The sequence below is a fragment of the Clinocottus analis genome, unplaced genomic scaffold (genome assembly GCF_023055335.1).
Source record: "Clinocottus analis isolate CAN_PGR_092001 unplaced genomic scaffold, fCliAna1.0.p SCAF_36, whole genome shotgun sequence".
Lineage (NCBI taxonomy): Eukaryota > Metazoa > Chordata > Actinopteri > Perciformes > Cottidae > Clinocottus > Clinocottus analis.
In genome coordinates, this window is record NW_027176109.1 from 1,238,430 (window position 1) to 1,261,313 (window position 22,884).

Sequence of the window (22,884 nt, forward strand, 5' to 3'; positions counted from 1 at the left end):
CCGACACACAACTTGGATGGCGAGTTACCTCCGTTAGTTAAACAGCATATTAAATTGTTACTAGCAAACAAGACTTACCTCTAAACTAGAGTTCATTGCTGATCCAGTTGTACCGACTGTAATTTCAACTCGGAGCGAAGGAAAGAAACGTTGGAGTGACGTAGACGCTGTAGACAACACTGATTGGCCGAGACTCGACACAAAGATGTTTTATTTGCGAAGATCACTCAGGACGTCCATCACAGGAACGCTGCCCGTTCGTTCATTCATTATAATATATAATGAACCCTAACCCTGTATCAGTGCATGGTAAAAAAGACAAATACCATTAATCAGGACAAGAACACAAATGTAATTTTAGGATGAAATGACAATTTATTCTTAAATTACAAACCATGTAACAAAAAAAAGTTGCAAAGCAAGAACTGTTCCACACTTTATTATCCAGAGTGAAGCGCTGATGGAGCTGATGGATGTTTAGCAGGTAAGAAATATAAAAATGACATAACGATAAATCTTTGTTCTCCGACCGCCTGAGACCCCAGCGCAGGTTCACAAAACAAATTGAAAACATGTACTCAAACTCAACAGGGAGATACCAATTATCATCATCCTCCTCCTCCTCCTCCTCCTCCTCCTCCTGCAGGCCAGTAGTGTTTAAGTAACTCTCTTCAAACATGCACAAATCACAAAACTTTAGAAACACACCAGTTGAGAACACGCAGGAGGTTACAGAGGAGAACACTAATACTTCACATTCAAATGCCAATTATTTAAAGCTGGGGAGGTTCAAACCAATTTAATGTGTACTCCTATAACGCACGAGCAATTTCAAACTGGATTTTAGCAAATCGATACAGATTTTAAAAGCAGCTGCAGGTTAGTTGCAATCAAATCAAAAAGATAAACCAGATAATCCTCGAGTTACAACCATGTCGCACATTACATTGAGAAATTGACACTCCCACATTTGCTGGGTAGCAAAGTGCTTCTATGTTTCTTTTCTTATCTGGATAAAAGATTTTCTTGAAAACTTTAACCAGCTCTGACATGATGCGGCTCCCGGATGCGCTCCAGAATCCTGAAGCGAAGCCTCCGTCAACCTGGAGGGAGGGAAGTCGGCTCGGCAGGCTGCAGGTTGGGAACTACTGTCGTGAATATCGAGGATTAAATTATTTTGCGAGAGTAGTCGGCTGACTCAGGCTGCAACGAGCGCATCGGGTGTGTGCTATGTTGGCTGAGAGAGTTAAAAAGTGTATTAGGACACAGCGGTTCATGATAATGATAAAAGACACAGTTCACTTTTGTGAAAAGAAAATGATATGCCTGCAACCAGAATGGCAAAAGCTGATCAGACTGACGTCAGCTAAATGCCACAATAAAGTATGTCACGTCACATGAAGTGCTGGGTTGACCATTACGTGATGCGACGGCTCACAACAACATGCTGCATCCATCTGACTCATTCACAGGCTGTGCCTCAGCTCCTACTTCTCTATTTAGTGGATGAGACCAGAAACAAATACCATCCAGATAGTTTAGTCGTTCACCTAAAAACATGGGAAGTTTGTTACGTTTAATTTCTCTTTTACCGAGCAAGTAACCCAAATCTGATCTGTGACAGATGACCATACGGCGAGGAATAAATTAATGAAATGGAACATAACGATTTGGTGGTGACGTCGGCGTCGTTGATGACTTCACACTTCAGTCACTGTGCACTGGCCGTCGGGCATTCTGGACCTTCCGCTGCTACTGGACGGAGGAGGAGGCGAGGCGGCCTCGGCACCAGGAGGGGATCTGTCCTCTGGGTTCAGTCTTTGTCTCCGTGGCCTATCCTCCCAGGGCTCTATGTGCTCTCTGTCTCCCCCCTCTTCATCCTCTTCTTCCTCCTCCTCGTCGTCACTCCAGTCTCCAGAGCCAGACTCATCCACAGAGGTGTGAGGATCAGAGGACCGGGAGGGCGAGGCCACCTCTTCCTCGTCTTCTTCCTCTCCTTCCCCGGGCTCGGACCGCTCGTGAGAAGGCGTGGGCCGAGGGCTGATTTGCAGTTGGGAGAGAGTATCCTCCAAAGCGGGGGGGCTGCTGCTGCTGTTGCTGCTGCTGCTGCCACCGCCGGGCTGACCGCCGAGGGAAGTGGGAGGCCTGGCAGCGGCTGGAGGGGCGACGGCAGTAGAGGGGATGCCTGCAACCTGCTGCTGCGCTCCCGCTACTGTCGTATCCGCCCCGTCAGCAGAGTTCTCTCGACCGGCTGCCCCAGCGACACCCTCAGTGTCCAAACGCAGTCCCGCCACTCCCTTCTTGGGGATGTCCAAAACGTCCCTCTTCATCTTGCGCCTGCGACCATGCTCGTTGCGCCTGTACTGCACCATGTTCTCCAGGTCGGCCACGTACAAAAACCCAGCGATCAGCATTTCGGCGGTCTTCTTGCCCTTGGAAAAAGCGTCCTCCAGCTCACGGCTGGTCCGCTCGTCGTACTGCCACCAGCCGTTGCGGCCCTCGTAATACCAGGCATGGTCGCTCGCTGCCCCGCCACTGCCGCCCCGACCCCCCGCCGACGCCTTCAGCTCCTCCGGGGAGAGAAGCGTGGGCCTTTCCAGGAAGTCGTCCGGTACTTCCTGTCTGCAGAGAGCGCAGCGCTTACTCTGCCAGGACGCTCCCTTCACGCACAGAAAGCAGAAGACGTGGTGGCACGGCAGCTGCACCGGGTGGACGCAGCTCTGCAGGCAGATGGCGCACTCCGGTACGGACAGGGCCGGGGACGAGTTACTGGAGCCGGAGCATGAGGATTCGGCACTGTTCCCACTTCCACCACCACCACTGTTGTTGCCTTTCTTACTAGATGGAAGTGAGCTGACAGAGTGGTCTACCTCTCCACAACTAGCCATCCTGAGGAAGTACTGAGAAAAGGGGACGAAAGTAAATATTGTTTTATATTGAGCATGTTTGGATTATAGATTCTAGGTAGATACATCATCTGCAACGGTAGCACTATGTTACTGCTGCTGTCCCGTTCAACACTCTACTATGGGACACCGTCACTAAAATACCAAATGTAATTCAGTTTATTTTATATAGCCCAAAATCACAATTTAGCCTCAGAGGGTTTTACAATCTGTACACATACGACAAGCTCACATTGAAAAACAGTTCAAGGATGAGCAAACTAAGAACACTAAATATCAAATGATACTGTAATATCCGTGTTATCTTCAACCTCAAACGAGGCTGACATTTGATACTTACCGAAAGTACCTTAATACTGATGTATCATGAGGAAGGCTTCGAGCTCGTCACTGCCTACAAGGGGAAGAGAGCAGGTGGTGAACATGAAGCGTTATTTGTTATTCTGACTGTCCTGGAAGTAACTACAGCTGTGATCCTCACTATGAAGCCATTTGACAACGGAAGCCCGTTGTGTCCAAACAAAAAAACAGACGCTAAAAAAACGGATTAGCATTAAGCTACTAATGAGCATTAATTCATGTCACGACTGAAATGTGACGTACTGCTCTGCTAGCTGACCGCCTGACCGCATCAAGGGACGCAGTGTCAGCTCGCTGGTGGACATCTGTGTAAACCCAGCTAGTTTATGACAGCGCTGGCGACGAACACAGCTAGCACACGTCCGAGTAAAACCCACTGCTAACAACACTGGTGTCCACCCACGCTAACTAGCTTAGCTAACATTAGAGACAAAGAGTCTGTTGTTGACGTCACGAGTATGAACACAAGTCAAAGCGAACAGAGAGACCACAACAACACGACCTGTTGTGGGCTAACGCTCGGCTCCCGACACCAGCAAATAGACGGCGCCACCTTTCTTTCTCGCAGGGGCGACACGATCAGCAAGTATTTTTTTTCCTCACAACACGACGCATGCGCGGGTACCGTACCGTTAAAAATGTGCCCGCGTCGATCTCGTGCGCAGTTACAGTTCGTGTCACAACGCTGGTTTATATACATCCGCTAGCTCTCCGACATCCAAAACGTTAGCAGGCTTTTTGTTTTCCTCCTGAGGAAAAAAGGAGGTGAGATAAAGACGACGTTAAAAGCGTACGCACTGACGCAGCTCTGACGTAAACATCACGCGACCCTTATTATATCTTCGCCTGACCGTAAACATCACGCGACCCTTATTATATCTTCGCCTGACCGTTGGACCTGACTTCCTATTGGCCTGTTTGAAATGTCACCGCGTACATATTGTTTTATATATATCCTCTATCTCTCCGACATCTAAACGTTAGCGAGATTTTTTTCGCTGTGACGTAAACATCACGCGACCCTTATATCTTCTGCGCATGACCGTTGGACCTGACTTCCTGTTGGCTCGTGGCTAGAGGACGTTGGTGTCACAGCGTAGAGAGAAGCTTCAACAGATTCCCACTAACAAGAAGAAAAGACAAGAAGCAGCTCGCAGACATGTTCGCCCGCGCCGTGAGACCCACCGTGAGCCTGGCTCGTAGCCTCTCCACCTCCTCGCAGAACAACGCTAAAGTGGCGGTGCTCGGAGCGGCGGGCGGCATAGGCCAGCCGCTGTCTCTGCTGCTCAAGAACAGCCCTCTGGTGAGCCAGCTCTCCCTGTACGACATTGCGCACACCCCCGGCGTGGCCGCGGACCTCAGCCACATCGAGACGCGGGCCCAGGTGACCGGCTACATGGGCGCCGACCAGCTGGACGCCGCGCTGCAGGGCTGCGACGTCGTGGTGATCCCCGCTGGCGTGCCGAGGAAACCCGGCATGACCCGCGACGACCTCTTCAACACCAACGCCACCATCGTGGCCACCTTGGCCGACGCCTGTGCCCGCAACTGTCCCGAGGCCGTGATCTGCGTCATCGCCAATCCCGTCAACTCCACCATACCCATTACGTCAGAGGTCATGAAGAAGTATGGCGTGTACAACCCCAACAAGGTGTTCGGGGTCACCACTCTGGACATTGTGAGGGCAAACGCCTTTGTGGCCGATCTCAAGGGCCTTGACCCGGCCCGCGTCAGCGTGCCGGTGATTGGAGGTCACGCTGGGATCACCATCATCCCCCTCATCTCCCAGTGCACGCCCAAAGTGGAGTTCCCCGCCGACCAGCTGGCGGCACTGACCAGCAGGATCCAGGACGCCGGCACGGAGGTGGTCAAGGCCAAGGCCGGAGCCGGATCCGCCACCCTCTCCATGGCCTACGCCGGGGCCCGGTTCACCTTCTCCGTTCTAGACGCCATGAACGGAAAGGAGGGCGTGGTGGAGTGCGGGTACGTCAGGTCCGAGGAGACGGAGTGCAAGTACTTCTCCACGCCGCTGCTTCTCGGGAAGAACGGCATCGAGAAGAACCTCGGCCTCGGCAAGCTGACGGCCTTCGAGGAGAAGCTGGTCGCCGGCGCCATGAACGAGCTGAAGTCTTCCATCAAGAAGGGCGAAGACTTTGTGGCGAATATGAAGTGAACGAAGCGGCGTTAAGCCGGTGAATACAAAGAGCTGTTGTGATAGTTTGCTCCGTCTTAAGTTAAAAAGGCATCTGGTTAAAATCTCAAAATCCAGTTTTTCCCTGTTTTTGTTTTACCAGCAAAGTCGTCTTCAGAAAATCCTGGTTTTTAACAGAGGTCCTATGTATCATCTTTTTCAAACATGGCTTTACATTGCACTCTGATTACTGTACCGTGACTTATTATATATTTTGTCAAATTTTAAAAATCTCATATTTTTCATCGAAAGTCTGTATTAACGGGTTTCTCTGCTTAATGACTAAGGGGGAAATACTGTCATGCCTGTTGATAGGATTAGATGTTATTGGTGAGCAAAATACTCCAACAATAAACAGTTTAGCTTTAAAAAAAAAAAAGGGAATCTTTTATTATTAGACATAGTAATTTGTCTCGATAGTGTTCAACCTGTTCATGAAACTAATCCAGACCAAAGGATCCTCTTCCATATCACGTGTCATAAAAGGGTCATTGGTCACATATGTGTTGTTAAAATGAAGAGAACTCGATAGTGAGAAAGCAATTCAAAGTATTCTTTTGAACTTATTATAGTTGAGGGAAGTTTGAGCTACTTGTTTATTTTGTGAAAACTGAAAGCGAGCTCACAACACCGCATAACCTAATCTACTAGCCCCGATTACTTTAGTCTGCATGTATTATGATTCACATGAAAGTTTTATTATAATAGCTCTGGAAAAAGTTGCAGACTTCCTTGCAGTCGTGGATATAACATTACATTTAGCTGACGCTTTTAGATGTAAACTTTATTAATCCCCAAGGGTAAATTTGTGAATGTTTGACTCACAGTAAGAGCATTCAACCGTGAGAACAAACTCAGAATAACAAGAATCAAAGTAAAATTTCTTCAATAAAGTGAAACTACAAAGTGCTGTCAGACATTTAAGAGCTGCGACGGCGCTGCCTTCCTTATTCAGGTGGAGTCGAAAGATGTTTTTAGTTTGCTTTCCACCATTAAGGAGACATCAAACAGTCATGACTATATATATATATATATCTATGTATATGTATATATATATCTATCTATATATATATGTATATATATCTATATCTATCTATATATATGTATATGTATATATATCTTTATCTATCTATATATATCTATATAGCTATATATAAACAGTCCATGTTGGCTTAATCAACAGTTGATGGCTTCACCCTTTGCGTTTCCCCTGAGGCGTTCAATAAGTGCAGGCTGATGAAACGAGGCGGCGTTGGGATGAGGAAACAGACGCAGGTACAAACCCATTATAGTTTTATTTGACGTACAGGTGCTGTTTGGTTCAGAGTCGAGGAGCTTTACTGAAAACACAGACTCCATTTACACAAAAAGAAAAAACAAGGTTGGATTAGATTCATCACTTCTCAGCATAAAACTACATCTCTTTGTCCGGAGACAGAACACAATGTTAATGGTCTTCAGTGCTGCTTTTGATTGACAGCAGGTCCTCCTCTAGTGATGTGAAGTCTGTCACAAGATGCCAAAAACAAACTCACTTTCTTTTTTTGCCTTTACAAATTCTGCACCGAATAAAAGTAAAGCGATCTAAAGGAACAGGAACAACAACAATAAACAATTGTTCTACGTAATGTTGCAAAATCTACATTCAAAAAAACCAAAAAGACGCTGGCGATGTCGTACAGGGCCCCGTTAAATAACCACATCCACAAGCACTCGGTACGACGTCTGTCCTCTCTCCTCTGTTCTTCAGCCTCAGCCGCTCTGAAGGAGGCGGGGCTACGGGGTGGAAAACAACAACAACAACAACCTTTTTCAAGTCCATCGTGGCCCACGCCTTGCGGCTGAATGCGCCCTATCCCGCTTAATGTGCATAAACATTATATTCAAATCATACAGGTAGCAGCAACACCCCTGCAGGGAGGGGCCGAGGGGGAGGGGGGCGGGGCAGGAACAATGGGGGATAACAGAAGGGGGGGGGTTCTCGACTCTGTCGGTCCGGAGGCGCTACTGCAGGAGCTGGTCTCCAGGGGCCCTGGAGGCCCTCGGGGCTCCGGCCTCGTGGCCCCTGCGGTGTCTGTGCTCCGTTTTGTTCCTGTCGCCAGAGTCTTCGCGTTCGCCGTTGGCGTCTCTCTCCCTCTCTCTCTCCCTCTCTCTCTCCCTCTCTCTCTCCCTCTCTCTCTCCCTCTCGTGCTCTCTCTTCCGTTCCCGCCGCCCCTCTTGGTTCTCTTTGTCCTTCCGGTTGTTGCGGTTCCTGCGTTCCCGTCGCTCGTTCTTCTTCCGTCCTCCTGGGAAGTCAAAGAAGAAGAAGAAGGACGTGAGGAAGATGAGTTAAGGCGGGAGGAAGAGGGCGGAGCTGCTCGTCTTCTCAAGGTCAGGAGGAAGAGTTGACGTCATCGTTAATGTCAAATCTTCACTCGTGCAAACACACAGAAGATTACAAAGTAAGTTCCTCTCCTGTCCAACATATCGTGAATAATAATAATAATAAAGTGCAAATATGTAAAAAAACAACAAAAAAAGTCTATATTAAGAAAATTCAGTTAATTATTTTACTTTGCAAGCAGATTTCATAGTGTTTTTTGATGTGTCAATAATCTTATAATCAGGATTCATACAGTCATGTAAAACCTGGAAAAGTCCTAGAATTTTAAAATGGTTATTTCCAGGCCTGGAAAATAAATAAATAAAAATAATTAGACTCAAAATATCAGCAGCATACATACAGGCATCTATATAAATGTTTATTCTTTTAATCAAACTATTGTCTCTCATTCATTTGAGTCATTTAAGGTTTACTGTATGCTTTGAATCCTCATTGTTAGTTTAAATACTACATTTTATCACTTTTTACTGTTTACACACACATTTCACACAATGTTTGCTCATGAACATTTAGTTTAAAGTCATGAACATTTAGTTTAAAGTCATGAACATTTAGTTTAAAGTCATGAACATTTAGTTTAAAGTCATGAACATTTGGGTTAAAGTCATGAACATTTAGTTTAAAGTCATGAACATTTAGTTTAAAGTCCTGAACATTTAGTTTAAAGTCATGAACATTTAGTTTAAAGTCATGAACATTTAGTTTAAAGTCATGAACATTTGGGTTAAAGTCATGAACATTTAGTTTAAAGTCATGAACATTTAGTTTAAAGTCATGAACATTTGGGTTAAAGTCATGAACATTTAGTTTAAAGTCATGAACATTTAGTTTAAAGTCATGAACATTTGGTTTAAAGTCATGAACAATTAGTTTAAAGTCATGAACATTTAGTTTAAAGTCATGAACATTTGGTTTAAAGTCATGAACATTTAGTTTAAAGTCATGAACATTTAGTTTAAAGTCATGAACATTTAGTTTAAAGTCATGAACATTTGGGTTAAAGTCATGAACATTTGGGTTAAAGTCATGAACATTTAGTTTAAAGTCATGAACATTTGGGTTAAAGTCATGAACATTTGGGTTAAAGTCATGAACATTTAGTTTAAAGTCATGAACATTTAGTTTAAAGTCATGAACATTTGGGTTAAAGTCATGAACATTTGGGTTAAAGTCATGAACATCCTTTGGTCAGAATGTGTATGAACCTTAATGCAAGTAGCACTGCCATAGAAACATCCTAAATACAGATTAAGATGTCAAAAGTCCTGATTATGATGTGTTTCTATTTAAGATGTCAATCTACAAGCAGCACATATGGTAATAAAGTAATGAAAGTTTGTCATATTTCAGCTTGAGAGCCTCAAACACAGACGATCCAAGGTGACTTCTTTCAGTATTTTGCTGTGACTAAAAGAGATTAAAGCTGCTGGTGATTCCCGAGCGTCTAACTGGAGTTACTGGGTGAGACTGGTACTGCAGTGCTCCGTGTCACCACTAGAGGCCAGTCTCCAGCCAGCAGCCAGCGGCTCTCCCACACAAACCCTTTAAATAAGCCCCGATCTATCTGTTCTTGCAACACCATCCCATAAACAAAAAATCTGAGAGCGTTTTTGGAATGCTGAAGGTTTATCTCTGCTGGAGCTGCAGTTATTAATGATAATAACAAGACCCCCCCCCCCCCCCCCCCCCCCCCCCCCCTCAGGGGAGGTTGGAGACGGGACCTGCGAGTGAAAACGCAGAGGAGGCCTTTTCCTGTTGTTGTACTGCTGCTGTTCATGTGAGAGGAACGGAGCAGCACGGCCCGATGGACGGCCGGTCGGGGGGATTGTGAAACTGCTGAAGTAGGCATTATGCAGAGAGAGAGAGAGAGAGAGAGAGAGAGAGAGAGAGAGAGAGAGAGAGAGAGAGAGAGAGAGAGAGAGAGAGACAGAGAGAGAGACAGAGACAGAGAGAGAGACAGAGACAGAGAGAGAGACAGAGAGACAGAGAGAGAGACAGAGAGAGAGACAGAGAGAGAGACAGAGAGAGAGACAGAGAGAGAGAGAGAGAGAGACTCGTCCTCTCTGGTCGGGTCTGAGCCTCATTCTGGGCTGAAGACACTGAGCTCTACCTGCCCTTCAATCTCCTGCCAGTTAATGAAAGGGGGGATGGGTGTGTGTGTGTGTGTGTGTGTGTGTGTGTGTGTGTGTGTGTGTGTGTGTGTGTGTGTGAGCTCAAACAGTATACAGACGTCGCATAGTTCAGTTGTAAGACGAGGAAAAGTTACAACAACAAAAAATAATCACAGATAGTGCAGATCGGTGGACGCATGGATGGAGGATGGAGGATGGAGGGAAGGAGGATGATGGAGGATGGATGGAGGGATGGAGGGATGGAGCGAAGGAGGGATGGAGTAATCTGGTGCGTTGACTCATTTAGGGTCTGCCCCCCCCCCCTCTATAAACACAGGAAGTCCCCTTCACTCTCATTGTTTTCTCAGTCCAGACACCATTTACAACTATTTACAAGTTCAGTGGATTAGTCATACTGTAGCCATCCCTCCCTCCTGTCCTCCCTCCTTTCCTCCCTCCTCTCTCCTTTCCTCCCTCCTCCCTCCTCCCCCGTGCTTTTGTCGAGCCGGAGGAGAAACCTAATCCTCGGCGGTGTTGAGATGATTAGCAGAGTGTTTATGGGTCGGTTGGTGAGCTGGACGGCTTCCTGTAAACTGTAAAGTTCCCCATGAGACGCCTTCAGAGGGTTCCTGTTGGACATGAAGCTCGTTCCCATTGGGTAATGTTTGACAGGCAGGTGGTGAGAGGTTGGCTTTCCTTAATTAAAAGCGCCACCAATCAGTTCTGTTTGGGAACAAACAAACTCAGAACAACAGGAACAAAGTAGAGTTCCTTCATTAAAGTTAAACTCCAGAGAGCATCAGTACCAGACATTCATTATTCAAGGTGGAGTCAAAGAAAGAGCTTTTTAGTCTGCGGCACCTCGTTCACAGACCTCGAGAGGATGCCGTCGATGCTTTTTAAATCGTATTTGTGCAAGATCTCTAACAAACATCTCCCAAAAGGTCAGAAGGTGGTTTCATTTGTCGTAAACTGCAGCGCAGCTGAAACACTCGTTTAGCGCTGAAGCCCTTGAACATTGTCTATTTTGTCGTGGAGCAAAAAGCTTGTAAAAAAGTGAGTATAAATACACAAATGCAAATACTGTGTGTATTGTAAGAGAGCGCTCTGTAAATCTCTGCGGTCGCTCTATATACATGCTCCACTTAAGATGTTGTCGTTGGTAGTAAGACCAGATACTCTGCAGGAGATTTATTATGACCAACACAGAGCAAATATTGACATTCATTTCAAATTATGGGGCGGGATCTGGATCCAATTAGAGAAGGGTCTGTAACTTCTCTTTGGTTCTACGTTTGATTCGTGCCAGATTGAAGACGACGATGACGAGGATCTGTCGTCCGTAACGAGTTCAGAACATTTCTAGTTAATCCTCTCGCGGTATTTAATGAACGAGGAAAAGAAGACGAGAGGAAAAGAAGACGAGAGGAAACAGACGGAAGAAACGGGAGAGAGGGGCACCGAGGGTGTGTGTGTGTGTGTGTGTGTCTGTGTGTCTGTGTGTGTGTCTGTGTGTCTGTGTGGGTGTGTGTGTGTGTGTGTGTGTCTGTGTGTGTGTGTGTGTGGTTGGAGGCGCTGTGTGTGTTTTATGGTGGCACATCCTCCGTTGTAGGCGCTCTGTCGTCCGGGGAGCTTTTGGCGGGAGCCGAGCCGGGATTAAAGGCTATGGGCCGTCCCACAAGTGGAATGCCTGAACGCATGGCCGCCAGGATGTCAGGGGGGGTTCTGTGTGTGTGTGTGTGTGTGTGTGTGTGTGTGTGTGTGTGTGTGTGTGTGTGTGTGTGTGTGTGTGTGTGTGTGTGCCAGCCCCTCCGTCATTGATTGGCCGAGTCTTTGCTCGACCGTACGTTCCTCTGCGTGTAATTGCCAGCGTTTGAGTTATTAAAGGAGGCTGACGCTCGCAGAGGGCACGCCGTCTGCAGAGGTCAACCGGAGGTCGATGGAAGGACAAATTATCCGGCTTTAACTTGAGAGAGGCGGCGGCGGACGAGGATGTGTGTCTAAACATTCACAATCTCTCTCTCCCGCTTCCAGATAAACGAAGAGAACGGAGCCAAGTTCCTCTGAGTCTCGGCCAGAATATGTCAGCAGGTTTCCTTCGGTTTTTACAACTCTTTACTGACGCGATATCTGTAATTTAAAACATTGTTTGGGGGTTTTGGATGAGGGGGGGGGGGGGGTAATCAGCACCAACTGGTGGTTGTAATGCTGCTGCAGTGTTTCCATCGGGCCGGAGCAATAGATCAACATCTTCTGTCTAGATTTAATATGGCAAGATAGATATGACTCATATCTGTGCATTGGATGTGGAGCTGAAGCCAGGAGGGATGAGCAGCATGAAGACCTCAAGCTGGAACCAGCTGCTCTGGAGAAACCTTGGAGGATTCTCCAACAATAGTTTGAGTGTGTCCCCGACAACATCTCGTTGTTTTTTGTTTGAGGGTTAAAGTAACGATACATGTGTTCATTATTCAGCTTTAGAGATGCCGCAAAAGCAGATTTTTCTACATTGCGTTTTTATGCTAGCTATGCTAACCATACGCTAGCTCAAGCTTTGTATTTAGCACAGACAGACGTGGAGGCGGTATCGATCTGTCGTCTTACTCCACACAAAGTGTCAAACCGAACTTCCCCAGAAGAAAGATTGAAATACGAGGTGGAGCGACGAGAAAAGAGGATGAAAACGAGCAAAAGACTCGCGGGATGAGGAGCGCAGAGAGGGAGGAGGAGGAGGAGGCGAGGGTGCAAGAAGAGGAGGAAGGAGGAGGATGTATCAGTGTCTGAGGGCTGCTGGGGGATTACCGGGGCTCTCCGAGGTCGGACCACTGACCCGCTAGCGTGTGCAGAACGTAAACAGCGAGCAGAGGACGCGGCCAAGCGGGTAATTAGCCCTCGGGCCCTGCGGACGCTCTCGGAGTCGAGGTGGCGGCTAATCGCACCGGCGTGGGCAGACAGGGGTCTTCCTTCCTTTCCTTCCTTCCTTTCCTTCCTTTTCTTCTTCCTTCTCTCCCCCCCCCCCCCCCCCCCCTCACCGGGCTCAGGCTACATCAACAGAGCCGTCGACTCCGCACTAAAGTCTCGGCCCCGACCCGACGGACTGGGAGCGCTAACAGGGAGCTTATATGGGGTCTGTGTTTTCTTTGGTGTGGTAGGGAGTGTGTGTGTGTGTGTGTGTGTGTGTGTGTGTGTGTGTGTGTGTGTGGAGGGGACGAGGATCAGCAGAGAGATACAGATAGAAAGTGAGGGATAGCAGAGGGGGTGACAGAGGGCACATTTCAGTCTGCCTTACAAACCCAGTTGACTCTCTTCACAAATTACCACCAAGAGCAGCGGCCGTGCAGTTATTTTAGTGAGACAAAGATGGCATTTGTCTGAAAGAGAGGGTGTATCTGTATCTGTGTGTGTGTGTGTGTGTGTGTGTGTGTGTATTGGCAGCTGTGAGGATAAACCAATACTGATCCCCTGGTCGCCGCGTGCCTCCCAGGGGGAGGATGTTGATGTTGAGCTGGCTGTTTCTGCTCCAGAGTCAACTGCTTTTCTGCTGCATCACACACACACACACACACACACACACACACACACACGTTGACACACACATGCACAGAAACACGCACGCACACACTGTTTGTTCTGTAAGTGTGAGGCCCCAGGGGGCTGGATCTCAGCCTCCATGGCCTGGCTGCGATCTGTCATTTAACACTGCAGAGGCCCCGGCTAAAAAACAACCATCCGTAGCCGCCGAGCAGCCCGGTAACCACACACACACACACACACACACACACACACACACACACACACACACGCAGCTCGTAAAATGCGCCGCGGCATCGGGGATTCCTTACAGAAGAGACGGCCCCGTCTGAAAGCAGTTTCGACTCTCTTCTCTAGATTGCTTTTTTTTTGCTCTTCCTCTTGTTTACAAGGAGCGGAGAAAGCAGTTTTTACTGTTGAAAAATCCAAAGAGGTCTCGTGGGAAAACACACACAGCATTCCCATTGCAACATCGCACATGTTCCCCCCGCTGTCCTCGCTCCGGCACAATGACAATGCTCTGAGTAAACACTCGTATTTCTGAGCGGAAGACCGACGGGGCTTTGAATGTTCAAGCTGAAGCAGCACGGTCTGGCCTTCATGGAAACGGTCCCGTGTGTCACAAACACACTGCAGCGGGTGTGACGGGTGCACAGCACCTACACCAGACGCTGTCTGGAACGTGGCCTTTTGGATTATACTAATATAATAAAGTTTCATTTATTCGGTGCATGTGACTTTGCAGTGTCTGCTCCTGCAGCGTTGTCCGCACGTGCGTCAAAATACATCAAAATGTGCAGCCTGATCAGGAATCCCACGCTACGACTTTTCTAAGAGATTCCACTGTTCGTTTTCCTGGAAAGCGCGAAAAACGGCGAGCACTTATCCCATTGACTTGAATGGGGTTTCACTGTGAGGAGAGCGACGAAAACACCCATCGTTGTGCCCAAAGTGATTGGCCATACTTTAATGTAGAGAAATGATTTGAAGCTTAAAACGTTAACAAAAATCTGGGGTTTATTTGCCCAACTTGGCTTTTTTTGATTGCTCGCACAGTTTTCATGTAATCGTTGTTCAAGTTTAGTAAAAACCTGTGTCTATGACGCAACAGCTGCTCTCAAGTCCAACACAATACAGAAATGATTCCTCAGTAACACGTCTTACCACTGGTATTTACTTCTGGTAATAGATATAAAATATGTGCAATATCCATAACGTTTAAGTACTTTTATACGCATTTTTATTCCATCTGTATATTAAATATTCTTCTTACTGTTTAATTTTCATTACGTTCTACTGTTTATTTGTATTACTTGATTTGTGTCTTTATTTACTTGAGAGCAGTGCTGCTGTCATCCTGTAATTTCCCCACTGAGGGACTAATCCAGGATTATCTAATCTCATATTTTATCTCACTGATTAAGTCGCCACACCATCGAAGTTTCCTGCAAAACCTCCTCGTTATCCACTTATTTGCTGTCTTTACCTGGACATATCCTCCGCTTGACCAGGCAGTCCTTGATCTCCGAGGTCTCGGGGCAGGGCTGGCCGGAGGGCGACGCGTACTGGAGGACCTGCCGCGAGCGGGTCTCCTGGCCGCGCTTGAACCCGCAGGTTCTACCGGACCGGGAGCAGGGGCTCCACTCGCTCCACTCGCCCACCTCGCAGTGCACTGTCCAGGGGGCGAGAAGGGAGACGCAGGGTGAAAAAGCGCTTTGGCGGCTGCGATAAGGCCGTCTTACGGGTGACCACGCCCACCGCACTGACCTTGCGGCGTGCACTCCATGAGGTTGTCGCTGGGCTCGTAGTCCTCCGGGCAGACGTGGTGGCAGCGCCCGCTGAGCTGGTACAGGCCCGGCCGGCACCGCGCGCACGTCTCGGTGTTCACGCAGGCCTCGCACTCCGCAGGGCATCCTGCAACACGACAGCACGGTCACGCATCTCTGGCATGCAGCGGCCCGTTCAACACGCACGCCAGACGTGTGCGTCATCACAAAGTCACACCGGGTTTTTACATACGAGGGGGTGCAGTGACCTTCCTCTGGTGTTCGGTCGGCACCGACACGTTGGAGGTTTTAAATGCATAAAAGAACCACATCACGTGTTTATTGCATCACGGCTTTTTGAATTTGTCAGGAACTTCTATCTCAACTAAATGAAACCAGAAATTCACTAAATGATAAAATGCTCTGGTTGAAGTGACACCTTTGTGTTGTGAGTTATACACATGAGATTTGTTTGATTGGTTGTTGTTTTTTGACATTGTAAATCTATATGTTGTGTTATGCTTTTCATTTTGTGTTCGTACTAAAGAGAAACCCAACACAAGAGATGCTAACAGAAGGTTAACACAAGAGATGCTAACAGAAAGCTAACACAAGTGATGCTAACAGAAAGCTAACACAAGTGATGCTAACAGAAAGTTAACACAAGAGATGCTAACAGAAAGCTGACACAAGAGCTGCTAGCATGAAGTTAATAGAAGAGATGCTAACAGAAAGCTAACACAAGAGATGCTACCAGAAAGTTAACACAAGAGATGCTAACAGAAAGCTAACACAAGTGATGCTAACAGAAAGCTAACACAAGAGCTACTAACATGAAGTTAATAGAAGAGATGCTAACAGAAAGTTAACACAAGAGATGCTAACAGAAAGCTGACACAAGAGCTGCTAGCATGAAGTTAATAGAAGAGATGCTAACAGAAGGTTAACACAAGAGATGCTAACAGAAAGCTAACACAAGTGATGCTAACAGAAAGCTGACACAAGTGATGCTAACAGAAAGTTAACACAAGAGATGCTAACAGAAAGTTAACACAAGAGATGCTAACAGAAAGCTGACACAAGAGCTGCTAGCATGAAGTTAATAGAAGAGATGCTAACAGAAGGTTAACACAAGAGATGCTAACAGAAAGCTAACACAAGTGATGCTAACAGAAAGCTGACACAAGAGCTGCTAGCATAAAGCTAGCACAGAGGAAGGTTAGAGGGCCAAACCCCGCTGTTGGTATCCCCGTACCCGGACACTTGAACACTCACTGGGAACACACTCCCTCTGCGCCTCGCTGCGCGCTAGCCCCTCGGGGCAGCTCTCCTGGCACTTGCCCAGGTGGAGGTAGAATCCCGCTCGGCAGCGTGTGCAGAAGTTCTTGTTGAAGCAGGAGTCGCACTCGGACCTGCACTCTGAAACACAGACCCAGCGCCAGCGTTTATTTAAACTGGACACGTTATCGTGTGTGTCCTGCGTGTTAAATATACAGGGTGTCAGAGTGTGTGTGTGTGTGTGTGTGTGTGTGTGTGTGTGTGTGTGTGTGTGAGCAGTGGAATATAGGGCGCTGCAGTCAGATGGATTTATGATTTTAAGTAAAGCAGCACTTGGATCATTTAAAGCCACAATAGGAAACATACTTAACAGGTATGAAGTTCATACTGTATATGCATAAATAACACATTATTTCACAAGAGGCACATGAGGTCCAGTCGGCTGCTGGACGTCTTGACACATGTGAGTTAAACACAATATCAAGAGGCCACTTGTGTAACTGAAGGCTAAAGAGATGCTCTGCTGTGTGCTGGTTGCCAGAGGAGGAGGGTGAGAGGGCGGATTTGTGTCTTTATTACGCGAGCAAATTTCTTGTTTCTAAGAAAATTATCTAACTGCAAATCCCAAATCTTTGCTCTCAAATCAAAAATCTGTGCCCAAAAAAAAGAAAATGCTCCAAAAAGAAAATCGATTAAAAAAACGCTCTCAAAATGAAAAAAAAAATTTGGTAAAAAAAAAAACGCTTTCAAAAAAAAATATCCACTCAAAAAAAAAAAAAACTCAAAAAAGAATTTGCTCTCCAAAAAAAAAAAAATTGCTCTCAAAAAAAGAATTGCTCTAAAAAAAATGCTCTCTCTCTCTCAAAAAAACGCTCTCCATAAAAATATATTCTCTCTTGGAAAAAAAAATTCGCTGTCAAAAAAAAAACCTGCGCTCTCAATGCCAAAAGTCACAAGGTGAGTTGTGGGCGTAGTGGGTGTAGTGGGTGTAGTGGGTGTAGTGGGCCTAGTGGGTGTAGTGGGCGTAGTGGGTGTAGTGGGTGTAGTGGGTGTAGTGGGTGTAGTGGGCGTAATGGGCGTAGTGGGCGTAATGGGCGTAGTGGGTGTAGTGGGTGTAGTGGGCCTAGTGGGTGTAGTGGGTGTAGTGGGTGTAGTGGGTGTAGTGGGCGTAGTGGGCGTAGTGGGTGTAGTGGGCGTAGTGGGTGTAGTGGGCCTAGTGGGCCTAGTGGGTGTAGTGGGCGTAGTGGGCGTAGTGGGCGTAATGGGCGTAGTGGGTGTAGTGGGCCTAGTGGGCCTAGTGGGCGTAGTGGGTGTAGTGGGCGTAGTGGGTGTAGTGGGCCTAGTGGGCCTAGTGGGTGTAGTGGGCGTAGTGGGCGTAGTGGGCCTAGTGGGTGTAGTGGGCGTAGTGGGCGTAGTGGGCGTAGTGGGTGTAGTGGGTGTAGTGGGCCTAGTGGGCCTAGTGGGTGTAGTGGGCGTAGTGGGCGTAGTGGGCGTAGTGGGTGTAGTGGGCCTAGTGGGCCTAGTGGGTGTAGTGGGCGTAGTGGGCGTAGTGGGCGTAGTGGGTGTAGTGGGCGTAGTGGGCGTAGTGGGCGTAGTGGGTGTAGTGGGCGTAGTGGGCGTAGTGGGTGTAGTGGGCGTAGTGGGCGTAGTGGGCGTAGTGGGCATAGTGGGTGTAATGGGCGTAGTGGGCGTAGTGGGCGTAGTGGGCGTAGTGGGTGTAGTGGGCATAGTGGGTGTAATGGGCGTAGTGGGCGTAGTGGGCGTAGTGGGCGTAGTGGGTGTAGTGGGCGTAGTGGGCGTAGTGGGCGTAGTGGGTATAGTGGGCGTAGTGGGCGTAGTGGGCGTAGTGGGCGTAGTGGGTGTAGTGGGTGTAGTGGGCGTAGTGGGTGTAGTGGGTGTAGTGGGCGTAGTGGGTGTAGTGGGTGTAGTGGGCGTAGTGGGCGTAGTGGGCGTAGTGGGCGTAGTGGGCGGGGCCTGCGCTGCTGAATGAGTTTCTATTGGTGGACTCACTGGGCTTTTTTTTGAGAGCGTTTTTTTTTTTGAGTGTTTTTTTTGGGAGAACGTATATTTTTTTGTTGAATGCGAATATTTTTTTTGAGAGCAAAGATTTGGGATTTGCAGTCAGATAATTTACTTACAAACAATACATTTGCTCGCGTGATAAAGACACAAAGTAGTTCCACCAAAGCCCGGCTACTCACTGGTGCAGGTGTTTCTTTCTGGGGAGCGCGTGCCATAAAAGCCCTGCGGACAGGAAGTCATGCACACCCCGATCTGCTTCATCCCAATCCTCTCCAAGTGCATGAAGAAGCGCGGCTTGCAGGACAGGCAGCCATTGTAGTCCGAGCAGGTCAGACAGCCACCCTGCTGGCACCCTGAGCTCACCCCGGAGATCTCTGTTGATGGGGAGCAGAGGGGGGGGGGGGGGGGGGTCACAGCGAGTACTATTACTATTTGAAGCACGTTAGACAAAGAACGTTGAATTCATCTTAATGTGTAGCTTTGAATGCACCGTCCACCTCACACAGACAACCAGCACAGCATCGTCCTGTGAACCTGCGACTCGCTGAATAAAGTCCCTCCTGTACATGTCTGCCAAACAATGCAGAGTACAATAGAAAATGTATTTTCTCTGTGTGGCCACGCACCGACCAGGATGAGGCTGCAACGTAAAGTACAAAGAGCAAGAACCTGAAGTTGAATCCACGTGGTCACGAGGTTTAAACATTTATAAATCAGATGTCAGAGCTATGGAAGCCCGTTACCGCCTCTGAGATGAGAACATGTGATCCTGTGAGTCATAATTAAGAGATTCTATGTCGTAATTATGACTTAAATATCTCAGAATTTCAACTTACTATCTCATGATTATGACTTTTTTTCTCATCACAGTGGCAGAGACGGGCTTCCACAATAAATACATCAATGAGACGCGGTTTAATGAGGTATAAGTGTATTTATGTATCAAGCTGCATTAACAGTTTCAGCAATAAAAACAATCTTTAATATATTAAAAACAAAGGAATCTATTTTTGTTAACATTTGATGAAAATGAAAGTTCCTTGTTTTAAGCTTTGTCATGTGTATCATCCGCATTTTTCTTGTTCCAGTATTAGAGGAATAATCTCCAGCAGCACGACGCCAGCAGCTGTTTACACGTTGTTTACACGTTGTTTACTCTTTGTTTACTCTTTGTTTACCTGGTGTGCATCACAGGTGTTGAGTTCACAGGTTTCATCCGCTCTTCTCTGGGATGATTCACCAGACTGTGTCTCTGCTTCCAGGTTGTAATCGCATGTTGACAGTTTGTCTCAGACGTTTCATTTATTCTAAACTTCAGCCTCCGTCTCAAAACATGAAACAGGTCAAAACTTTAAACTTTAAAGTCTTAAAGAACAAAGTGGACTAAAAGAGAAGAAACACGTTCACATGCAGGGATTTAATGCACTCAATATTGTGGGAAAGGGTGTGTGTGTGTGTCTGTGTGTGTGTGTATCGATACATATATATATCTATATATATCTATATATATATATATATATATATATATATATATATATATATATATATATATATATATATAGGAGCGACACCTGTGGCATGGAGTGGAGACGTATGCGATAGACGTGACAGAAGTGTTCCAGACTCGCTGCTTTATTGCCAAAAGGCTGTGGAAGTGCAGCAGGAGACATCAGGCGGATCAGAAGCAACGAGCTGCTCCTCTGCAGCCGTAACGCCGGCCTCTTGCTTCTGCTGCGCCGGTGTCTGCTGACAGATCACCATCGATCACGGATGCTTTGTTTGAAATATCTCGACAACCTTTACAACTGCTGTCCATTTGCCCGCATGTGTTCCTGCCAAGATGCCCGTTCACGGACGTCTTGAGACACAGGAATGTTGGCCGTGCCCTCGCGCCCACTAAAAAACCTCAGCTGGACTCGCAACAACATACCAACAACGTCGCATGTGGATGAACACACTCACATGCCTGCACACACGCACAACACACATGGCTCGTGGAGAAAATAGAACGGTGCAACACAACAGAAGTAACTGAAAACAGTGAAAACAGTGAAAACAGTGAAAACAATGTGCCATAAAGTGTTGGACGGTGAGGATTCCATCACTGGACGCATTTCATACGAAACCTTTTGAAACACAACCTGTCTTCAAACCTTTTCCTCTAAATGTCATCAACTATAAAGTGTGAGTCTCTGCAGCCACGAGGCTGTTTAATAATGTTGTGTTATAATAAAGCAACACATGTGAGATGTTGTTCACATGTGTAAATATCAGTCTACATGTTTCTGGTTCAGAGGAAATGAAGATGACAGAAAGAAATGAAAAGGTTTCAGGTCCAACTCTAAAAAAATGACTTTCAGGATGATTATTAGTGAAATGATGAAGCTGTAAAGTCAAACTCTAACAAACCAGAACACAACATGTGAACATCCAACATGTGAACATTAACATGTGAACATTAACATGTGAACATTAACACGTGAACATTCAACATGTGAACATTAACACGTGAACATTCAACATGTGAACATTAACACGTGAACATTAACACGTGAACATTAACACGTGAACATTAACATGTGAACATTCAACACGTGAACATTAACATGTGAACATTCAACACGTGAACATTAACATGTGAACATTAACATGTGAACATTCAACACGTGAACATTAACACGTGAACATTAACACGTGAACATTAACATGTGAACATTCAACACGTGAACATTAACACGTGAACATTAACATGTGAACATTCAACACGTGAACATTAACATGTGAACATTAACATGTGAACATTCAACACGTGAACATTAACACGTGAACATTAACATGTGAACATTAACACGTGAACATTAACATGTGAACATTAACACGTGAACATTCAACACGTGAACATTAACACGTGAACATTAACACGTGAACATTCAACACGTGAACATTAACACGTGAACATTAACATGTGAACATTCAACACGTGAACATTAACATGTGAACATTAACACGTGAACATTAACATGTGAACATTAACATGTGAACATTCAACACGTGATCTTTCTCTCTGTAAAGGTTGACTCCGATGAAGTGAAGCAGAACAAAGTCTAGAACAGAGAACATTCAGGCGACGACCCAATGGACCCAATGGACCCAATGGACCCAATGGACCCAATGGACCCAATGGACCCAATGGGCCCAATGGACCCAATGGACCCAATGGACCCAATGGACCCAATGGACCCACCTATTGGGCCCATTTTAATTCTTTCATGTCCCAAACCATATATTTCACTTTTATATTACTTATGTTGTTCAATACATCCAAAAACAGCAGTTCTGACCTTTTTTTCTTCGTACAATAAGCTATGACTTAGAGTTTCATACAGCAACAATTCATTAATTAACAATTAATAAAGTACTTTTCATTCAGCCTCTCAGTCAGAACAAGAGGTTTTAAATGCAGATCTGAATGATGAAGCGAGCTGATGGACGGCGTCTCCGTGGTCCCCGTTAACACCCGGCGCCCAGCGCTCCCTGCAGGATGCGTCATCTCCGGCAGGAAGCTGGGTTCAGGCCCTGCGAGGGGGTTTGGGGGCGAGTTGACCGCGTGGTCATTGACTCCCAGCTCAGTCTAACGCTTCCTCCTGAAGTGTGAACTCGTTCGCCCTTCACCAACTAATCCCTCCATCCTCCCGGTATCTCTGCAAGTGTCAGCTCTCTGCATCCTTTGTTTGGAAGTCAATTAATGTGCAAACGCAGTCGGGAGTGAATGAACGCGTTGCATCACGGCTGTGTGTGTGTGTGTGTGTGTGTGTGTGTGTGTGTGTGTGTGTTAAATGTTTATTGTCTTCTCTTTCAGCCCTTAAAACACATTTTCAACATCTAATTTTGAACACAATCCAACATATGCTAATTTCTCAGATTCAAATGTCATGAAAAGCACGTAGTTGACCCTTTGTTCAGTCCGAGGGTTTAGAAACAGTGTTGGAGTGCTCGACCCCCCTGCAGCCTGAGAGGCTCTTTAAAACAGTTTAAGGGGGGAATAAACATTTAAAAGGGAGAATCTGTGTGTCCTGATGCGGTGCACACGTTTATATATATCCTCCATTAGCACCGCACAAACATCTGAGAACAATCAAGCAATTAATACAGTAGGAAACGTTGTAAAAACGTCTGTCTCGTGTCATTTATACGTCTGCTCGCTGCAGTTTAAATGTTTAAATGAGATCTGTATCGGCTGTTTCCCCTCTGATGAACAGTAAAACCTTCCACGCTCACTTCTTCCAGGTCTGACCTCAACGACACTGAACAGAGCTGCAGCAGCAGGTAAGCTTTG

The 22,884-nt window shown here is 46.6% G+C and overlaps 3 protein-coding genes across 5 annotated transcripts; 1 reads left to right on the plus strand and 2 right to left on the minus strand.

Annotated features, from left to right (window-relative positions):
* Nucleotides 1–355: 355 nt before the first annotated feature.
* LOC137799528 (E3 ubiquitin-protein ligase rnf146-like) lies at nt 356–4,254 on the minus strand. Of its 3 annotated transcripts, XM_068596325.1 has the most exons (4): nt 4,118–4,254; nt 3,897–4,015; nt 3,247–3,300; nt 356–2,900 (listed from the first exon to the last, which is right to left on the minus strand). In XM_068596325.1, the coding sequence occupies exon 4, from the start codon at nt 2,886–2,888 to the stop codon at nt 1,701–1,703; it is 1,188 nt and encodes a 395-aa protein (XP_068452426.1). In that variant the 5' UTR covers nt 2,889–2,900; nt 3,247–3,300; nt 3,897–4,015; nt 4,118–4,254; the 3' UTR covers nt 356–1,700. The 3 variants fall into 3 exon arrangements, with proteins under 3 accessions (XP_068452426.1, XP_068452425.1, XP_068452427.1); XM_068596324.1 differs by having other exon boundaries at nt 3,897–4,125; XM_068596326.1 differs by lacking the exons at nt 3,897–4,015; nt 4,118–4,254 and adding an exon at nt 3,769–3,843.
* mdh2 (malate dehydrogenase 2, NAD (mitochondrial)) lies at nt 4,210–5,839 on the plus strand. Its single transcript, XM_068596327.1, has one exon. The coding sequence runs from the start codon at nt 4,426–4,428 to the stop codon at nt 5,437–5,439; it is 1,014 nt and encodes a 337-aa protein (XP_068452428.1). The 5' UTR covers nt 4,210–4,425; the 3' UTR covers nt 5,440–5,839.
* A 927-nt stretch (nt 5,840–6,766) lies between these two features.
* Nucleotides 6,767–19,116, minus strand: rspo3 (R-spondin 3). Its single transcript, XM_068596334.1, has 6 exons — nt 19,083–19,116; nt 18,728–18,922; nt 16,524–16,667; nt 15,250–15,396; nt 14,969–15,154; nt 6,767–7,742 (listed from the first exon to the last, which is right to left on the minus strand). Exons 1-6 carry the CDS (start codon nt 19,114–19,116, stop codon nt 7,462–7,464), a joined length of 987 nt encoding a protein of 328 aa, XP_068452435.1. The 3' UTR covers nt 6,767–7,461.
* Nucleotides 19,117–22,884: the final 3,768 nt, after the last annotated feature.

Coding starts and splice junctions, on each gene's coding strand:
- LOC137799528 (XM_068596325.1), bottom strand. CDS start 2,888: ATGGCTAGTTGTGGAGAGGTAGACCACTCTGTCAGCTCACTTCCATCT.
- mdh2 (XM_068596327.1), top strand. CDS start 4,426: ATGTTCGCCCGCGCCGTGAGACCCACCGTGAGCCTGGCTCGTAGCCTC.
- rspo3 (XM_068596334.1), bottom strand. CDS start 19,116: ATGTACAGGAGGGACTTTATTCAGCGAGTCGCAG. Junction 15,397..16,523: donor GCAGAGGGAGTGTGTTCCCA/GTGAGTGTTCAA, acceptor GTCGTGTTGCAG/GATGCCCTGCGGAGTGCGAG. Junction 15,155..15,249: donor CATGGAGTGCACGCCGCAAG/GTCAGTGCGGTG, acceptor CCCCCTGGACAG/TGCACTGCGAGGTGGGCGAG.